Source organism: Pinus tabuliformis, chromosome 4_2 (genome assembly GCF_031772625.1).
Source record: "Pinus tabuliformis cultivar Carrire ecotype Pingquan chromosome 4_2, CPIR1, whole genome shotgun sequence".
NCBI lineage: Eukaryota > Viridiplantae > Streptophyta > Pinopsida > Pinales > Pinaceae > Pinus > Pinus tabuliformis.
Window position 1 is genome coordinate 1,168,615,518 of NC_142304.1, and position 20,042 is coordinate 1,168,635,559.

Below are 20,042 nucleotides of genomic sequence, written 5' to 3' on the forward strand. Positions count from 1 at the left end.
TGAAAGAGAGAAACATGAAAAATTCCCTCTTCGGTTCCAAAAAGGAAAACCTCAGCTATTTCTCTGTTTCTGATTTTGAAATTTTGTTGCCTTCCTCCTCACCTGAGCATTTCCAGCAGTCACTAAACACCATGACAGGAGGTTTTATGAGAAAGGAGCCTTTGAACTCCAACAAATTGCATGAACACCCAGAAGTGGTAGCCCTCTTCACTAGGGCAAACTGGATGCCTTTCTTTGAGAGAATTCATGGGTATGATGAGGAAGTGACAGAGGAATTCTTAATGTCCTTAAGACCCCATTCAAAAACCCATGCTACAGTCAGTTTCAGGGGTCTGACCATAGAGCTTACACCAGAATTTATCAGCAGAATCATAGGTCTTCCACTTGGGCTCCCTTGGAGCAAAGAAGAAAAACCACTAGGACAGGTTGCTAAAAAGACATTTTTCCAACCTGATGAACATCCTGTAGAGGATAAGAATGGGATCAGAAGGACAAGTATACCTCATCCATGGGGTGAGGTCAGCTACCAGATCATGAAATATATCTCTTGTGAAGGAAGATACAGTATAGTCTATGGTTATCACTTCAGATTATTGCATGAATTAAGATATGGAATGGACCTACCTGCATCTAGAAAACTCAGTCTGCCATATTTTCTCCTCCAGTCTTTGATAGAGTGTGGCCCCAAATTGAATGTAGGGGTTCCAGACCAACTGGCTCACCATGGGCTCATTAAGTTGTTGGTAGAGGATGCCCTCCATACATATACCATCCCTGTAGCCTGGGAAATTTTTAGGAACATGACCAGAGAAGATGACATAAAAACTCTCACTGATGAACTTAGCCCATCTGGCAGTGAAGAGGAGGAGCAGAAAGAGGAACTTGAAAAGGAAATCCATGAGGAAGCACAAAATATTCAAGTAGAAGAGGAAGAAGAGGAAGAATAGAAACAATGGGAGGAAGTGGACAAGAAAGCAGCTTTCCATGATAGAGAGGAAGACATCACATCAGAGGCTTGGGATGTCAGGGAATCTATTAGAGCTATTAAAGATGAAGAGCTAGATTAGTTGCTCAGAGGATGAGCAACCCATTCAGCAGGGGGTGATGATGAGCCCCAGAAATGGGTAACTATATGGGCTCATTATACCTCTTATTTTGATTTAATCCACCATTCTCAGTACTTTTGTGCATGTTTTCGAATATATTTATGTTAATAGAGTGAATTGGGATAGTCACTTTGCCATGTAGTCTAATGAGTGTTTATTGCAGATTTTTTGGACAATTTTGGACAAAGACAAGGAATTTATGAGCACATGGCAGCCAAGACTCGAGGGAAATAGGGAAGAGGACTTGTAGGAATCCTCCATCAACAGCTCAAAGTACAAAGGCCCACATTGATGATTCCAAGGGACAGCGGAGCAGGTCAAGTAGGACTGTTGTTATCTTCAATTCTAGGAAGCCGTGTTCCTTAATTTTAGGAGGACTGTTGGGAGTCCCCATTTGTATAAATAAGAAGGCTTCAAGCTTCAGTAGGTTAGCCATTTCTTAGTATATTTTCCCACTTTTGTGCAGCATTGTACTCAGCTCATTTTCGTGCTCTTTTTGAGAGCAGTTTATGTGATGTAACTGATATTTTTGATAATGAAGATGAACCAAGTTTTGAGCCAACATTGATCTTTTTCAGAGGGCTGAAGCTCTTGGGTTAGGGCCCAACCCAAGCTGCCCAGCACCTCCTTTGTGTACTTATATGTTTTGTTTCCATTCATGAGTTAATTTCTGCTGCATATAATCATTTTACTTTAGTAGATTAGGTTGCTTTTGATGGTTAGAATAGTTGTTTTTGTTTCAATTTACTTAAGTAAGTTGCTACAGTGACAGGAAAAGATTCAAAAAGGCCAACAACAGGTCTTGATCTCCTTTTTCCCTTCTTGGGACCATGATTTGAGGTCAAGGCACTACTGCTACCACCAAAAACATAGTTTTCTCTCTTCCATGCAACTGCTAGTGTGATCCTTTGATTTGGAAAAGTTGATATTGGTTCAGATTTAATTGCTTAGATCATTCCATGTCCTTTTACCATAGTTCTCTTGCATGCTTTTCTGTTCATAAGGTACTGTTCAGCATTTTCTGGTTTTAGGTCAGAAATTGGGTTAAGCTAGACAAAACTTTGTTTTTTTAGTTCTTTCTTTGGTCAATTTTGATAAGTGTGCAGGTCTCTTGCAGGACATCTTAGCTCATCATTCCTCCATAAAACAACCAGCACCAACTCACTTTTTATAGACCCCCTAGCTCATTCACCACATTTCACCAATTTGTCCTAATTTCTGCGTTGTTTTCCCATAAAGCTGTTTCTTTACCATTTGAACAAATCCAACCATATCCTTCTTCCCTGATCTTCCTTGACAAGTTATAGACCCCTCAACATCTTCATCCAGCCTTCATTTCCCCTCTCCCATCATTTTTCCACCTTCAAACCTCCAAAAACCACTTTCAGCCTTCTCCTGTAGATCCTCGTGTAGAACCTCCTGTAGATCCCCTACAGCCTCCTGTAGAATTTCTTGTGAGTAATTTTTCGAAGTCTGATCGCAATGGAAGTCTTTAGAAGGGTACTAGGGGCTTCTTAGGACCTCTCCACACCTTCCTCACCTTCTGCAAAAGCCAACTCCATCTTCCGTTGCCACCAAACCTCTACACAGTCACAACCAGTCAAATCGCAAGCATAATAATTTCACATAAAAATACTTAAAAGTACAAAAAGATGATTTCTTCTCATTTCTCTTCAGAAATAGCTTGAATAAATGCAATTTACCTTTTCAGTAGTCAATGGCACCCATTTCACTAGTTTCCATCTCTTTTTGAAAAAGCAGGGTTAGTGGGTAAACTAGGGTTTGTGTTTCATTTCAGTTTTCCTTCTCTTTCTGCAAATAGAATAGCCCATGTAGAGTTAGTTTCCTTTCATCACAATTAAAGCTTATTCTGAGAACTCATAGAAGTTGGCTTAAGCTGCTAGCGAACTTATGTCAGTTGATCAAGTGACAGCCTGCAGTAAGAGCTAGTACTTGTGCATACAACACCATCGCTTCCAAGTTTGTTACGAACTACCGGGTTGATAAAAGTAAAGAAAGAAGCCCCAGGAGTTGCAGCATTATTGCTGCAATACTGGAGCTCACCAATAGCCTTGAGAGTCTGTAGTCTTTTCTTTGAGGAGAAAATAGTGGCTCCAACGCCCCATTATCGGGGTTAATGATGTATGGTGTACAGATGTGTCTTGGAACTTTTGCTTAATTCAAAATTCTATTAACAGGCTAGCACGTTTTCACACATGTATTGTATTCGTTTGTAAGACTATTCTTTGGACGCTTGTAATGCAGGTTGCTTTAACCTGTACTAAGATAGTTGAACTATTTTGGTTGTTTTAGTGCATATGTTGTCGGAAATGTGTCATATCAGTTGTTAACGTTGTCTCGCCCAAGTGGACTACTCTGCCGGACACTTGATAGATTCATCCTTGTAAACTTGTTAAACGACCGTTGCACTTGTGTGGAATATTCCGCTGGGTGTTGTACGTGTTATTTGTTCACTTTGTGTTTGTGACTGCCGCATTCATGTGGACAACTCTGCCAAAAGATGCACATGTCTTGTTGTGTTGTGTGTTTCTAACTGAGTTGGGACTATTCCCTTTTGACTTGAGACTCACTCTTACCCTCTCCCTCTTAGTGAAAGAACTTAGACACGAGTTACACTAAGCACTCTCTAGGCTCATGAACCTTGTTGTTTGAAGACTAAGTATACCACTCTCATGTGCTGACAAGCAAGAGCTAAGGAATATGTTTAAGATAATTGCAACTGTGCCATCATACTGGATGGGAATCCTATAGTAAACGGTGTGAGGTATAGTAAGGGTATTGGCTCATGGTATTGTAAGAAAGGCTATTTAAAGTGGAATGAATATCAATGGTAAAGGGGAGATTGTAACAAAGTTTGTTTAAAGTAGAATGAATCTCCATGATAAATTATAAGAAATCTTGTTAAAAGTGGAATGAATCTCCATGATAAATTGTAAGAAATCTTGCTTAAAGTGGAACGAATCTCCATGGTAAAGGGGAGTTTGTAACAAAGTCGGTTTAAAGTGGAATGAATCTCCATGATAAAGGGAAGATATTTGGATATCTATTGAAGTATCTCAAGCTGCTTGCCCATCAGTTATTCCCCTAAAAAATTTGGCTCCCTATAAATTAAGATTATATCTAACATTATTCCTTTCAATAATCATCTACCTGATCTAAGGCACCATCAATTTCTTTCTATTTTTGAGAATCTAAGCAACATAAGAACCCTATAAAGAAGAAAGAAGGGAAGAAATAAGAAAGAAAAAACCTAATAAGGAAAGTCTAAAAGAAATGAATATTTGCATCTTATTAATAATTTTGTTACATATTTTTTAAATGTTTATATGTTTAATATATATTAATTATTTTTATTATTAAATTATATGTTTAATGTATATTAATTATTTTTATTATCAAATTATATATTTAATGTATATTAATTGTTTTTATTATTAATTTAATTAAGTTGATTTTTATTTTTAGTGAATATAAAATTTATTTATAATTAATGATAATTTAAACCAAAATTATAATTTAGTTAATTTTTAGTTATTATTATTATTAATTTCACCCCTTTCAAATTATTTAAATGTATTTTAAAATAAATAAGTATTTTGATGTAACTTTTTTTAACCTTTTATTTATACTACTGCGTTATTTACTTTATCTCTTCTTTATTTATTATCATTTTATCTCTTATCTATCTTTAGGATCATTCGTGCTTATTTTTTCTTCAATATCTAAAGCAAAGCAACGAGCTTCACATTTGTGCTTAGTTTTTCCTCGAGCTTCACATTTGTGCTTAGTTTTTCCTCGTGCACAGGCTCTCTGGAAGTTGGATGAACATAGTCAGAAGGGAAGAATCTTGACAACTTATCCCTTTTGAGAGGGATAAGCGATGTCGAAAATCTTGACAACTCCATCATGCTCTTCTCAGAGAATTTGAGATCAAATTTGATGTAAAATCTGCTTTTTGTACAATCTGCTTTCAATAACAAGTCGTTTCAATAACCACCATTGCTGCATTGCCCTTCCTTAACTAACAGAATCTGTTTCAAGAAAAACGAAATAAGGTGTGAGTAGAAATGCGCAGAGAGAAATTGACCTCTTTGCCGCTATCCACGTTGGAGATTTTGAAGGCGAAGTGAAGGTTGGAAATTGCATTTAAAATAATCTCACAATGGAAGCGGTCTGTGCATTTAAAGTTGGGGGAATTGTAGATATAGCTGCCTGTTAGTCACAAAGATGCTCCTCTGAAAAACTCAAAACTCTTCTTGTTGTAAACATCATCGCAACATTTAGCTACAGAATCCTGACTTCTACACCATGCTTTTAGATACAAAATTCTGACTTCTTCAAGGAAATGAGATTTACTAATTTATTTAAAGATAGAAAAGCTATATGTTTTCCTCGTAGCTGTTATGACAATAAAGTTCTCAAGATGGGGCAAGATAGAATTTGTGAACTATGATTACTTAAGTTAAAGCCCGTCTGAATTGTCAAAGATGTGTGTTAATTAACTTTTCTGGTTCCTTGTTCCTTTAAATTAAATAGTAGTATCATTTATGTTGGTTATGACAAGTTTTAAAAATGAAAGATAGACTTTTCTACCCTTACTTGTAAAGAGTGATATAAAAACTAAAAAATATAACAGATACAAAATTCTGCTTGTATTTAATACCAGGAGTGTCACACATTCATATAGATGTAAAGGATATTGAATACAATTGTTTTTTAAAGAGAATAATAAATTATAATCATAAACACATTTCCAACTCACCACCCATGAGTAGATATAACTCTATTGCTTACATTTACATGCAATGAATAATAAAACATTTATATGCAATCAACAACAAAGATTTATGTACAAAGAAGCATATAACCACTACTTTGTTACAATAGCTAAGATGTGGAAGAACTTTGACCTTCACAAATGTTGTTGATAGTAGCACTTGTACTACTCAACAAATGTGTTAGATTTGATTGGAATTTGGGAATGGAAGAAGTGCTCAAAAAAGTGTCTTTGATGTTTTGCAATGTGCCTAGAATGCCCATCATTGTAGGTCGTCCTTGAGGAGATTCATTTGTGCAAAGCAAACCCACATTTATCAGTGCACTGAGACAATTGAGATCTTTATCTTCTTCAATGCATCTACTAGTCCTTGCTAATAGACCCATGTCCACCACTTCTTGTACTTGGTTTGGAAAACTACTACCCACCCATTTGTGCAATGTCATTCCTTCTACAAACATGTCATGGGTGGGCTTCTTTCTAGTGAGCATTTCCAATAGCACTATTCCATAGCTATAAACATCACCTTTGGTTGTAACTTGTCCTCCCACTCCATATTCTGCATTCATAGATCCTCATCTTAAGTTTTTTAATTTAATTGAAAATGTTAAGTAAACATAAGAAAATCATAAGATTGCTTCATATGGGATATAGTTTAAATAATACCTGGAGGAATGTACCCGATAGATCCTTTGAGTGCATTTGTGGAAGAGAGAGTTCCATCTTCATTATTTGCAAAACATATAGTAGCAATGCCAAAGTCTATTAAATATGCAGTCATATCTTCATCCAACAACACATTGTTGGGTTTCAAATCACAATGAATCACTTGCACAAAGCAATGATGATGGAGATATGTCATGCCTTGGGCAATATCTATTGCTATATTCAACCTTTGAATCAAATTCAAATAGCTTTGTTCTCCATCATTTGGATATAACCACTTTTCTAGGCTTCCTTTTGGCATTAATGGAAATATCAAAGCTTTGATTTGGAGATCTGAATAGCAAGTTATGACCCGAATCAAATTCCGGTGTCTAACTCTACCCAAAACTTTGCATTCTCTATCAAAACTCTTTTGAGCCCCTTCATTTTGTATATTGAGAAGCTTGACAGCAACCATTGTGCCATCATTCAAAATCCCTTTGTACACTTTTCCAAAACTACCAATTCCTAACAAGTTTGCATCACTAAATTCATTTGTCGCAATGACGAGCTCTGCATAGGAGATTCTTCGATGCCCCACATTTAATAATGGACTAGTCTCTCTTTGGATATGTCTTTTGGAATTTTGTCTCCGCAAGATTGCAAGAAACAAACACGATACAACAAATGTTGCAATAGCAACAACAAGAATAGTAACTCTTTTTAGATTCGAAACACCTCTATGATTGTGAGAATAGCATGGTGCTAGACTTACCCAAGGTCCACATAGACCAAGATTTCCCATAAATGCTGTAGGGCCAATATTTATGAAAATTCCCACTTTGGGGACTTCCCCTATCAACTTGTTAAAAGAAAAATTCAAGTGATAGAGCATTGTGAGATTTGCTAGTGATATAGGTATTCCACCTGACAAATTGTTGGAGGAGAGATCTAGGTCTTCAAGACTTAGAAGTTCACAGATTGACACTGGAATTGGACCTTCAAGTGCATTGTAAGAAAGATTTAGATATGCTACTTCTTTGCAGCTTCCGACGATACTTGGAATGTAGCCAGTTATTTGATTTGCCGAAATATCTATGGCTTGAAGCTTATCGAACTTTCCTAGTTCTAAAGGCACATGGCCACTCAATAAATTGTTTGACAAGTTGAAATAGAAGGCTAAATTTGCAAGGCCTGCAAGCTCTTGAGGGATGTGCCCACTAAGCTTGTTGTATGATAGATCTAGCAGTAGTAAGTTCACACATTTCCCTAAACTTGCAGGTATGTTTCCTGATAACTGGTTATGATTAAGATCTAAATATCTTAGTTGTTGGAGGTTGGCCATAGAATCAGGGATTTTTCCAGACAAATTATTTCCAGAAAGATATAAGAGACCTAAGCTCTTTAGCTGCCCAATTTCCATTGGAATGTTTCCTTGTAAATTATTGGAATCCATATATAACCTCTCCAACTTCTGAAGCATACTAACTGAAGAAGGGATTGACCCTGTAAAAGAATTATCTTCTAAACTAAGAAATGTTAAGCTACTTAAATTTCCAATAGCCGGAGGTATTTCTCCAGGGAAGTTATTATAAGATAAGTCTACTTCTTGTAGATCGGAACAGTTACTAAGAGCAGTAAGAACGGGGCATGTCGTGGTGTCGCCGCTAATAAGGTAATTGCCGTACAAGTCAAGCAACCGGAGATGTGTCAATTTACCCAACTCCATAGGCACTATTCCGCTGAGCTGATTCGCTGATAAGTCAATCAATTGAAACTCCGTACAGTTGAACAGAGAAGAAGGAATGTTGCCACTTAGCTGATTACCAGACAGCTCGAGTTTCTTTAACTGGGCGGTCTTCTTGGTACACAACTCCAACGGAATGTGGCCAACTAATTGGTTATCACCTATATTCAATAGTTCAAGATTGGTGCAGTTGGACAACGAAGACGGAATGCGTCCCGTCAGATGGTTAAACTGCAGAACAAGAACTTGGAGCTGGCTTAGCATACCCAATTCGGAAGGAACATTGCCGTGAAGGTTGTTTTCACCTAAATATAACCCCTGCAAAGAGGATATGTTTCCCAAGCAGTGCGGGATTGTTCCCGTCAACTTGTTAGCGTAGAAGGTCATGTTTCTTAGGTTGGGGAGAAGGCATAGTTGTGGGGGAATGTTTCCCGTGAGATAGTTATAGGAGAGAGTCAAGTTCCGTAAACTGCGGCAGCTACCGAGAGTGGGCGGAATGGAACCCTGGAGTTGATTCTGACGCAGGCGAAGCATCTTTAAGCGAAAGAGGTTTCCCAATTGATAGGGAATGTGACCGTGGAAACTGTTATTACTAAGGTCGAGTATCCTAAGAAAGGAAAGATTGGCGAGAAGGGGTGAGATAGTACCTTCTAATCCCACGCTTGAAAGATTGAGGGAAACGACTCTCTGCCTGCGCCTGCTGCATATGATACCCGTCCACTCGCAGAACGAAACATTTGGCATCCAAGACGTGGCTAAGGAGTGGGAGGGATCATATGTGATTGCAGACTTGAATGCAAGCAGAGCGTGTTGATCGGAAGCATTGGTGAGACGAGGAGGATGGTGAGGGAAATGGGCGATGGGTGTGGAAAAGAGAATGAAAGAAAGGGTGGCGAGGAGAAGCATTCTGGTAATCTGCATCTCTTGCGTGACAGAAAGAATGGTTTGTGATGAGAAAATGGAGTTTGGTAATGTAGTAGCTATATAGCTGCTGCTGCATTGAGTGAAGAGACTCAAATTAAGAATGGCAAGAATCTTTTCGAGATGTTCCGGTGGGTTAATTTTCCGAAAAGAAGACCGCACTTGCATAAATTAAGGCCAAAATTTGAAGTTTGACCTTTCCACAGAAGTGAGTAAGAAAAGATTATCACATTTCAATAAAATTATCATGAGTTGCATACCCCGTGGCGTAAGGCAAATTAAAGCTTTCTTCTATTTGAAGTTTGAATAAATTGAACGATGATGTTTTACTTTTACTTTTACTCCATAAAATCCGCACTCCATAAAAATCAATTAAAAGTCAATATTACTTAAAACGTTAAAGTAAATATTACTTCAATGTACGGCAAAATAAATTGAAAAAAATGTAAGGCACCTTAAAATAAATAAAAAAGTCCATAGAATTAATCATAAATCTTTTTCCTTGCCTCTCAGTAAACGAAAGTAAAATGTCTATCCAATTAATAAAAAATCCAACACACCCTAAAATAAATAAATAAAGGTGTATAAAATTAATCATAAATATTTCTCCTTGCCTCTCAGTAAACGAACGTCCATCCAATTAATAAAAAATCTTTCTCCTTATCATTTCCTTGCCTCTCAGTAAACGAAAGTAAAATGTCCATCCAATTAATAAAAAATCCAACACACCCTAAAATAAATAAATAAAGGTGTATAAAATTATTCATAAATATTTCTCCTTGCCTCTCATTAAACGAACGTTCATCCAATTAATGAAAAATCTTTCTCCTTATCATTTGGTGACGAAATGCCTTTTTTTTAACGAAATAAAAGTAACGAATTACCTTTTTTTTAATCACATTCCGTTAGAGAAAGAAATTGCTATATAAGTTTAAATGTTGTATTTAAATAAATTGAAAAATATTAATAAAAATCTTATATAAGAGTTTTATTATAGAAATGATAATACAAAAAAAATGTGTATTTTCTTAAGAAAACAGATAAATGAGTACATTTACATTTCTTTCTGATTTTATTAAGATAATAAGACAAAGTAAAACGTAATTTAGGCCAAAAGGACCGTTTTTAGTTATTTATTTTAGTTTTTTTGGTTTGGATATTCAATAATGGTATGTGTTTTTGTATTCTTCCATTAATTAATAGTTTTGGTTTAATAATAGTTATTTTTGGTAATATTTATGGTAATAAACAAGCTTAGTTTATAATTAGAATGAAAAGTATTATATTTTTTAGGCTTAATTTATAATTAAAATAGAAATTCATTTCTTATTCTTGGAAATGTTTAGAGAAAAATTAAGATCTAAACACTCCAACCCTTTGACCTTTTGACAATGCTAAAACTCAAACACACTAAGAAAACTTTCCTATGATAAAATGAAATATTTAGTTTCTAATAAAACTTTCCTCTAATAAAATGAAATATTAGAATATTTAGTTTCTAATAAAACTTTTATCTAATAAAATGAAATAAAATATTAGAATATTTAGCTTCTAATAAAACTTTCCTCTAATAAAATGAAATAAAATATTAGAATATTGAGTTTCTAATAGCAAGTTTCCAATAGGTGGCTAATGATTATGATTGATGATAGGTATTTCACATACGTGCATTAGCCATAAATTACAATCAAATGAATATTTGAGGAATTATAAGAAGAATGTGTAGGAGAATCTAGATATTATGAGACAAAAAGGATGAATGTCTAATTGTTGTGTTGGCAAATGATGATCTAAGAGAGGGTACATGTTGCTTCCTCGCATGGTATAGATATGGCAAATTCTTTAATGTTTAACAATATTCCAACACATCTATTTTATATTTAAAATAATGATTTAAAATCTAGTAAGAGAGAGAAAATGATAGAAATAATCTATGATGGGGAGAATTGTTCCTTAGATGGGAAGACAAAGAAAGGGAATGGGGGATTCATTCCATTCCAAATCAGATTCCAATCAGGGCGGCAAGAAGAAGGACATGTCAAAGATTAAATGTTTTCACTGTCATGAGTTGGGACACTATGCCACAAAGTGTCTACACAAGAAGGCTGGTAAGAAGCCCTCAGGAGGAGCGGCAAGTGAAGCTCTTGCTTCACAATTTGAACTGGATTTCACCCTCATCGCTTGCATGGTGACATCAGTGATGGGTAGTATGTGGTACCTAGATAGTGGAGCCTCATTCCATATGACCGGAAACAAAGAGTTCTTCAATGACTTGGAGGAGAAGGACCTCCATATGCACATCGAGATGGGAGATGATGGGAGGTATAGTGCGATCGAAATCGGTATTGTTACCTTTCAGAGGGAGTCTGGTACTCCTCTCACATTAAAAGATGTCATGTATGTTCCGGGTTTGAAGAAGAATTTGGTTTCAGTTTCCATATTGGAGGACCGTGGCTACGATGTTATATTTAGCAAGGGAAAGGATTTCCTTCATCATATAGCCTCAGGACATGAGAAGCAGATCAACGTTTGGGTGGAGAACCTCTACAAATTGGATGTAGAAGACTGCGTTGCTTTGAGCACTAAAGTAGAGAAGGTGCAGAGTCAAGACATCAGTGAGTAGTGGCATAAAATATTGGGTCACTCGCACCATTAAGCTATGTTATTCTGTCGGAATAGTATGTTGGCACTTAGATAAAGTTTCAACAAGAGAGGGCTTTATTTCTAGGCGAATATTAGATATTAATCAATATCCACAGCTACAAATCATAGGTCTGCTCATTGTGCTTCATAGGCTCTTGTCCAGTTACAGTGAACAACATTAAAAAAATCCTCATAACACTTGAGGGAGACCCCTCTGGTTCGAGGTGCAACTTGAACCTAAAGTTTGGACATGTTGGTTTCTTGATGCGGTTTCGTAGCCAAGAACTTCGTTCGAGAAAAAGATACAACATTTTACACCATTGTCAGGGAGCAAAGTAATGAAGAAATCTTTCCCCGAAGAACGATCAAGACTATATCTACTCTTTGCTGGTGAACAAGGAGTAGGCATTTGATATTGTTTGCAATTCCTTCACCTGGCGGCTCCATTTTGTTTATATGGCGATTCCAATGGGTTATCAATTCCACTAGTTCTAGAGGTCATATGCCTTTACCGATGTGCTTGTGCAAGGCTCAGTGATGGTTGCAGTGATTGTGAAAATTCCTACTCCAAGGAACCCCTACTGCAGCAAAACTGAATCTAATTCACCTACTTGATTTTAATATATATTATCAAGTTATTCTCTGAATACTGAAGAAAATTACTTCTGCAGCCTAAAATACTTTAGATATTTTATTAAATGAAACAGAAAACTGAGCAAAGAACAAGATACATAAGACAGTTATTTTTGGACAAAATAGTTCCCGGAAAAACCCAATGCAGGAAAACCGATGCAACAACTCTGAGGGTTTTATATTATTAAGTATTAATTCTGAATACAAATGTTGGATGCCCTCCCAACAATCCAGTGATATAGAAAATACAATGGCAGAAAAACTGATTGAGTTTTACCTCACTTCACCTAGCAGATTCCGTTTGATACGGCAGCAAAAATGGCTAACCCCAGCTACTTTTGCGTTGGCCCTGCGTAGGCCTTGCGTTAGCCTTACATGCTCTACATCAACTCTGTGTTGTCTCTTCTGCCTACTGCATCAACCTTCTCAGTTGTTTCGGCAGTTCTAACTTTTTGCGTGGAGGGCAACTTCTTCTTCTACGCTGGCCCTTCTGGCTCTGCGTCAGGCCTACGTTGGCCCAAATTGGCCCAACATCAGTCCTCTTAACTGCTTTGCTGCCTTTATTATCTTCTCTCCGCCTTTCTGTTAGTATTGTTGAACTATCCCTGCCCCTCTGCTGCAACTGATTGCTCAGGTCGAATTCTCAGCTTCCTAGCCCGAGAAATCGAACTCCAGATCAATTTGTTCTCTCCGTGTGTTTCTAAATGAACCCCAAGCCGCCTTATTATACTTTTCTTGTTGAGACTTCAATGATCGAGCTTAAGTCTCTAATCAATGGCTAAGATTGAAACTTGACTTGATCTGCCTTCTAAATCATTCTCACCCATACTTTGATTAATACCCCTTAATATTTTATTTTTCCTAAGTTCAGACTTAAGAACCCCATTAAAAATATTAATTATTTTAATAAAATACAATCTCGGTGGAATTTTACGAAACAATTTCTAGGTTATTTATAACTCAAGTTCCTTAGCCTCTCCACCAATTTTCAAGTCTAGAACACTTCCGATGCTACCAAAAACTAACACTCCCTCTTAGCGAGGAAAGTGCTCTAGAAACGATGTCCAACTGCATGTTGCTCTGTCTCTGAAGAACCTCCTTTTCGTAATGTTTCTTTCACCAACATTGTGATGTTGTTGCTACTGTATTGCTGCCCATGACACTAACACTGCCACTACTACATCTATATTACAACTCCCTCTCAAATTTTGCATCTTCTATGTTGCATCTGCTATGCTGCTAACACTTCATTTGTATTGCAACTCAATTTCTGAGAGAAGAAACCGAAAACCATCCAAAATTAGCTAAATTTAATTATGTTCAGCATAATAGCATGAATCTGACGACTCTAGTCTCTAACCCTTTGAATCTTCTGTGTTGTTGTTGACTCCTGCACTATGCCATCTGCACTACTGCCAACCTTTCTCTGCGTTGATGAACTCCTGGTCTCAGGTTATTGTATCTCTCTCTCCAAACAATCCATTGCATCATCTGACACCAAACCCATCTTGCTACTGCTGAATATTAGGCTCCCATAGCAAGGAATTGATCCAAGAGGTGGACTCCTTCAAGATCTTTCCCACATGTAGTCATCCTGACTACAGCTCAATATCACCCCATTTCCCTCATGGAGATGCATGGGCACTCATGGTAAACTCATCTTCATCAAAATTTTTTGGAGCAGCCTTAGGATCATGTTTCTCATCCTTATCCTTTTGCTTCAAAGGACACTGGGATGCAAAGTGGTCCATCTCGCCACATCTAAAACATTTCACCTTCGAAATGTCCTTCTTTCGCTTATGCTTCTGTTGTCCCTTTGATGCTGGAGTTGTGTTCTCCTCCTCCTCCTCCTTGGTATTCATGCCACTCCCACTGCTACCATGGAGGTTGAACTTTACCAGGCCCCTCCTTAATTCCTCATGTTGAAGGGCTTCCCACATCTCCTCCCATGAAGTTAGTATTTCCCTACCCAATATGCTTTGGACGAAGACTGTCCATCCATCTGAGACTCCATTTAGGGTCGTCCTTACCATTGCGGTATACTGAGGAGTAGACCCCACTGCAGCAAGCTGGTCTCTAGTGTCCTAAAGACATTGAAGATAGGAGTTAACCCCTTCTCCCTTCTGCATTAATGCCCACTGCAACTTTTGTTCTAGGTACATCTTCCATTGTTTGGAAGAGCCTTGATACAGTGAAGACAAAGCTTCCCACAACTCCCGAGCTATATATTTTCCATGCAAGTGTGAGACTCCATGATCTCAAACTCCATCAAGTATGAACCTCTTCACCTTCCCCTGCTCAGCCTTGTACTTCTTCTTCTGATCATTGTCAGCGGGAACAACCACAACACTCTTGACGTAGTCTTCGAGATCGTACTCCTCTAGAAAAACTAAGTTTATGGTATTCCATATGACATAGTTGGAAGCTCCTTCCAAGTTATCCTGATCTCTGAGCCCATGTGATGCCATCTCACCCAATCTGTTGAATTGACTCCTCTAGTCACTGCTCAGCTACCCAGAGAGAAATTCAAACTTTTTGGCAAAAAATTCTCTGAGGAGAAAATTCCCCTTCTATTTGTCTTTTCTCTTTTCTGATGGATTTCTACCCAGGAAGAAGTTGGCCCCCTCAAGCAATGTGATGAGGCTCTGCGTCACTCCCTCTGCCTCTACAAACACATGAACCAGAAATCATACCTCTATATTGACTCTCTCAGAGAGAGATTTCCTCGGAATCTCTTCTTCCTGACAAGGACTATGCAATCCCTTCAAGGGGATTTGAATTACTGCCAAATGTCGGTGCAACAGCTTTGAGGGTTTTCTATTATTAAGCAGTAATTTTGAATACAAATGTTGGATGCCCTCTTCGCAATCTAGTGACAGAGAAAATACAATGGCGGAAAAACTGAGTGAGTTTTACCTCACTTTACCTGGTTGATCCGGCAGTAAAACTGGCTAACCCCGACTAATTCTGTGTTGTCCTTGTGTAGACCCTACATTGTCTCTTCTTCCTACTATGTCAACCTTCACGGCTATTCTGCAGTTCAAGCTTTTTGCGTGGAGGGAAAATTCTTCTACTACGTTGGCCCTTCTAGCTCTGTGTCAGGCTTGCATGGGCTCAGATTAGCCCAGCGTCAGGCCTACGTGGCCCCAGATTAGCCCAACGCTAATCCTCTTAGCTACTATGATGCCTTCAGTAGCTTCTCTCCACCTCTTTGTCAGTACTCCCGAACTATCCCTGCCCCTCTATTGCAATTGATCACTCAGTTCGAATTATCAGCTTCCTAGCCCTAGAAATCGAACTCCAAATCAATTTTTTCTCTTAGTTTGTTTCTAAATGAACCCAAGCCTCCTTCTTATATTTTTCTGGTTGATACTTCAATGACCAAGATTAATTCTCTAATCAATGGCTAAGATTAAAAGTTGACTTGATCTGCCTTCTAGATCATTCTCACCCATATTTTGATTAATACCCACTAATATTTTAATTTTCCTAAGTTTAGACTTAGGAACCTCATTAAAAATATTAATTATTTTAATAAAATACAATCCAGGTGGAATTTCACCAAATGGTTTCTAGGTTTTTTATAACTCATGTGCCTTAACCTCTCCACCAATTTTCAAGGTTAGAGCACTTCCGATGCTACCAAAAACTAACAGTCATCAATATATTTATCTTCTTATTGAGGAAAAAAACTATGCAGTCTTCAGGGTTGGAGTTTATTTGGTGATTTTGAGTGATTGGAACCTACGGAGACCGAAGGAGTTCCTTCAGAGTCCTGCTACAAGGGTTTCATTCTTTCAACACGCTGCAACAAATGGCAGAGGCTGGGGTGGAGGGATCTCTGAAGCCCCCTCCTTTCAGGATACGGTAGCTGGTAAGAACAAGGAGCCAAAAACCTATTTTTTCATGAAGTTCACAAATTATAATGCATTTCACTCTTTAAGAAGAGCCCAATCATCGAGAGAGGTGAGGCAAGGAAACAGAAAGGAAGTAGAAGGCAAGTCTGCAAAGGAGGCCATAAAAAAAAGCTTCAACCTTAGGGGAAGATAAGGAAGCAGAGGTAGAACAAACACATTCAAGACAACCCCAAAGAGAAAAAGAAAAATCCAAAAACAACTGCAATCGGAAGGAAAAAAAATTATGGTTCTCGAAATCCAGGAGCATGTAGTTATATGCACAACATTCATGGGCATTTGGCCCACGAAAAAACTTTGAACTGGTGGATACAAACAAAATGGGAGCCAAAAGGAGAGCTCAAGATGCAACTGGGATAAAAGGGATTATTCATAGTCATTTTCAACCTCCTGGAAGATAGAGACAATTTTTTGAAAGGAGGTCCTTATTTTTTCAACTCGGTTGGGCTCTACATGAGATTCTGGAAGGAAAATTAAACCCTAGAAAAAGAAGATTTCACAAAATTCTCTGTGGGTTAGGCTATAGTCAGTTCCCATAGATTATTGGGCACCATCAGTACTTAAAGGAATAGGAGATGAACTAAGAGAATACATAAAAATGTCATAAGGCACTAAAAATGGCCACTATGTTTCCTACAAAAGAATATGTGTATACATAGATGTCTTAGGAGCCCTACCTGAGGCAATAAAGCTAGTATTCAGAGATGAGGTTTGGCTTCAAAGCATTGACTATGGGCATATACCATTCAGATGTAGGAAATGCGATGAACACGAACATATATTCTGAGACTATCCCCAAAATACGGCTACACAAAGCAACGAGCAAGCTCAAAGGAAAAAAGATGAGCAAGGTTTCATAAAAGTTGGACCATGAAACTAGCATAACAAGAAGGCATAGGGAAAAAAATATCAATACCAAGTAATTAGTAAAAGTAAATATGAAGCACTACAGAAAGTACAAGAAGACCCTCCCTCAGATAACAAGAATGAAGAAGAAACTATTGGAAGTATCCAAAACTTAGAAAATCAAGAACAAGGGGAATGGTTTTTCAGGCTATAATTCTTGTGCATCCTAAAGATAGCCTAAAACCACATTCATAACCAAATGGGGAACATATTCTTACCAGAACATGTCTTTTACATTGATAAATGCTCAACCTACATTCCAAAGAGCCATGGATATCACTTTCAAAGGTTTGATCAATAAATCAGTTGTTGTGTACTTTGATGATATTATAATCTATTCAAAAAAGAGGAATAATCATCTTCATGACCTAAAACAAATCTTTGAAAGATGCATAAAATTTGGAATCTCTTTAGCTCCTAAGAAGTCATTCTTTGCTCTTAGTGAAGGTAAACTTCTTGGCTTTATTGTTTCCAAGGAACAAATTTGCATAGACTCGGATAGGATTAAGGTGATTTCAGAAATTCCCTTGCATCGAACAAAAAATCCATGCAATCCTTTCTTGGTGAGATCATTTTTGTCAAATGAGTTGTCCTTGATTTTCATAAATTATATTGCCTTTACAAACCATGATAAAATAAGGCAGAGTACAAATGGGGACAAACTAAGAGAAAGTCTTTTGAATCAATAAATAAAGCCATCATAGATGCTCCTTCATTATCAACACCCAACTTTTCTAAAGAATTTGTTCTATATAATTTTGCTTCTGAACACTCCTATGTAGCAGTTTTGACCCAACCAAATGAAGAACAAGTTGAAGCTCCCATTTCCTTCTATAGTTCTAATCTAGAAGGAGTTGAATTAAACTATTCAGAAGTGGAAAAACAAGATTATGCGGTTTTTAAGTCAATAAAACATTTCATACCTTTTCTCGTGAAATTACATACGAAAGTAATTGTTCCTTTCCCAATAGTTAGACAATCTCTTATTTAGAAAGGATTAAGAATACTTTATTATATTTGTGGAGAGGGAAAAGATATTCAAAATGGTCAAATATCTTTATTTAGAGATAAATACAAAATAAAATGATTTATAAAGTATTTCGTGAGGATTAAGATATGTGTGAAATTGAAATAATTATTAAATAGTGAGTTAACAATTATTCCAAAAGTAGAATTAAAGAATAATAAACAAATAATGATTTATTTAATTATTCCTAGGTAATTTAGTCAAATTTGACAAGCAATAGTTATCAAATAATGATTTAATAATTATTCCTAGAGAAAATTATATAAATAATCATTTATTCAATTTTTTTTTTGTCAAGTAAGAGTGGAGCCTTCAATTAACCGAAAAAAGATTACATATGGTACACATCTTTACAAGTTTAAAGACCAGCAAAAGATAGATCCGTTGTTGGTTAACGGACAATAGGGTCGTCAAAACTCAAAATCAAATATCGCATTGTGGAGTTACAAAGACTCAAAATCATATGCACACAGGATTCCCAACATGCGATGTGCAATTTCCCTTTTACACTGTTGATCTCATTTGCCAAATCAACAACTTTCGTGAGATCGCATCACACCATCATGTGATTCCATCGCTCTCACATGCGATAATTGAAACCGCACCGAAAATCTTCTTGGGTCTGCATGTCTAAGCCTCATCGCTCAATCTCCACCGTCGAACTTGCCTTCAATCCAATAGTTTATACTTCCTTTGATCAACTGAGCTGCTCGGCGATCTAGCATTGTAGATCAAAACCCATTTGATTTGACGGTCCACAATCACATCGCATTGGACTACTTACACGACATTTAACATCCTTACGGAACCAATAAGGATTAAACAACTTTAATCTAAAAATGTTTGGGTCCGCCCTTGAGGTTAACGTTCGATCCCTTTATGGCTTGATATCCATTGGATGACGAAGGCCTTTAAATCCTACAGTTTGTAGCCCTTCATCTTAGTATATGGGTTAACCAACTCTTGACCCCCGTAGTTGACTATGATGTAAGCATTGATTGTGGGATCGATGATCAAGATTTACTACGAAATTTCATACAAGCTCTAGGACTTCTGCTCTCTCCTTCTCCCGCTAGTCTACTGATCACTGTTGATCCACGCTGTCGATTCGATGGTCCCTATGGATTTTCTCCTTTCAACATCCACGAGTAGTTAGATTGAATCTCCGCCGTTCATTTCTTAGCTTCATCTTATGCGACTTTATCTTGGATTCCTATCACGAACAAAACTCATCTATTGATCATCTAGATCCAACAATTACTGTGCATCAACACTTCACTTCTTCGCTCTTCTCTTCATTTGAGTTTTTACGGTTAGGAGTTACTGCAGCACTTCAACCAGGCTCAAGGGCTTCTGCTCTCTCCTCCTTCCACTAGTATTCCTCCACTCATTGTTCATGGTCTGGAAGTGATCCATATCCTTGGCAGCCTGAATTTGACAATCATCATGCAATTTACCAGAGGATATAGAATCCCAATCGTACCAAATATATCTTTCCTTACATAGTACTCCTTCATTCGCTAGACGATCAACTAACATGTTAGCTTTTCTTCGCACATGAACGAAGCCGACGGTTCTTAGGGTTCATAAGTGGAAATAAATATGCTGAAAGACCTGCGATATCCTCCAATGTTTCGACACTTTTCCAAGTGTCGTTACATTACACATTTTCTTGGCCGCATTAATGACCAATTCAGAGTCA

The 20,042-nt window shown here is 37.3% G+C and overlaps 1 protein-coding gene across 1 annotated transcript; it reads right to left on the reverse strand.

The window, feature by feature from the left end:
• Positions 1–6,014: 6,014 nt before the first annotated feature.
• LOC149173821 (uncharacterized) lies at positions 6,015–9,335 on the reverse strand. Its single transcript, XM_089428009.1, has 2 exons — positions 6,571–9,335; positions 6,015–6,463 (listed from the first exon to the last, which is right to left on the reverse strand). The coding sequence occupies exons 1-2, from the start codon at positions 9,215–9,217 to the stop codon at positions 6,015–6,017; spliced, it is 3,096 nt and encodes a 1,031-aa protein (XP_089284135.1). The 5' UTR covers positions 9,218–9,335.
• Positions 9,336–20,042: the final 10,707 nt, after the last annotated feature.

Excerpts from the sequence above, each read along its gene's own strand:
- LOC149173821 (XM_089428009.1), bottom strand. The coding sequence starts at position 9,217 with ATGCAGATTACCAGAATGCTTCTCCTCGCCACCCTTTCTTTCATTCTC. Across the intron at positions 6,464-6,570 it reads TATCGGGTACATTCCTCCAG|AATATGGAGTGGGAGGACAA; the intron begins GTATTATTTAAA and ends CTATGAATGCAG.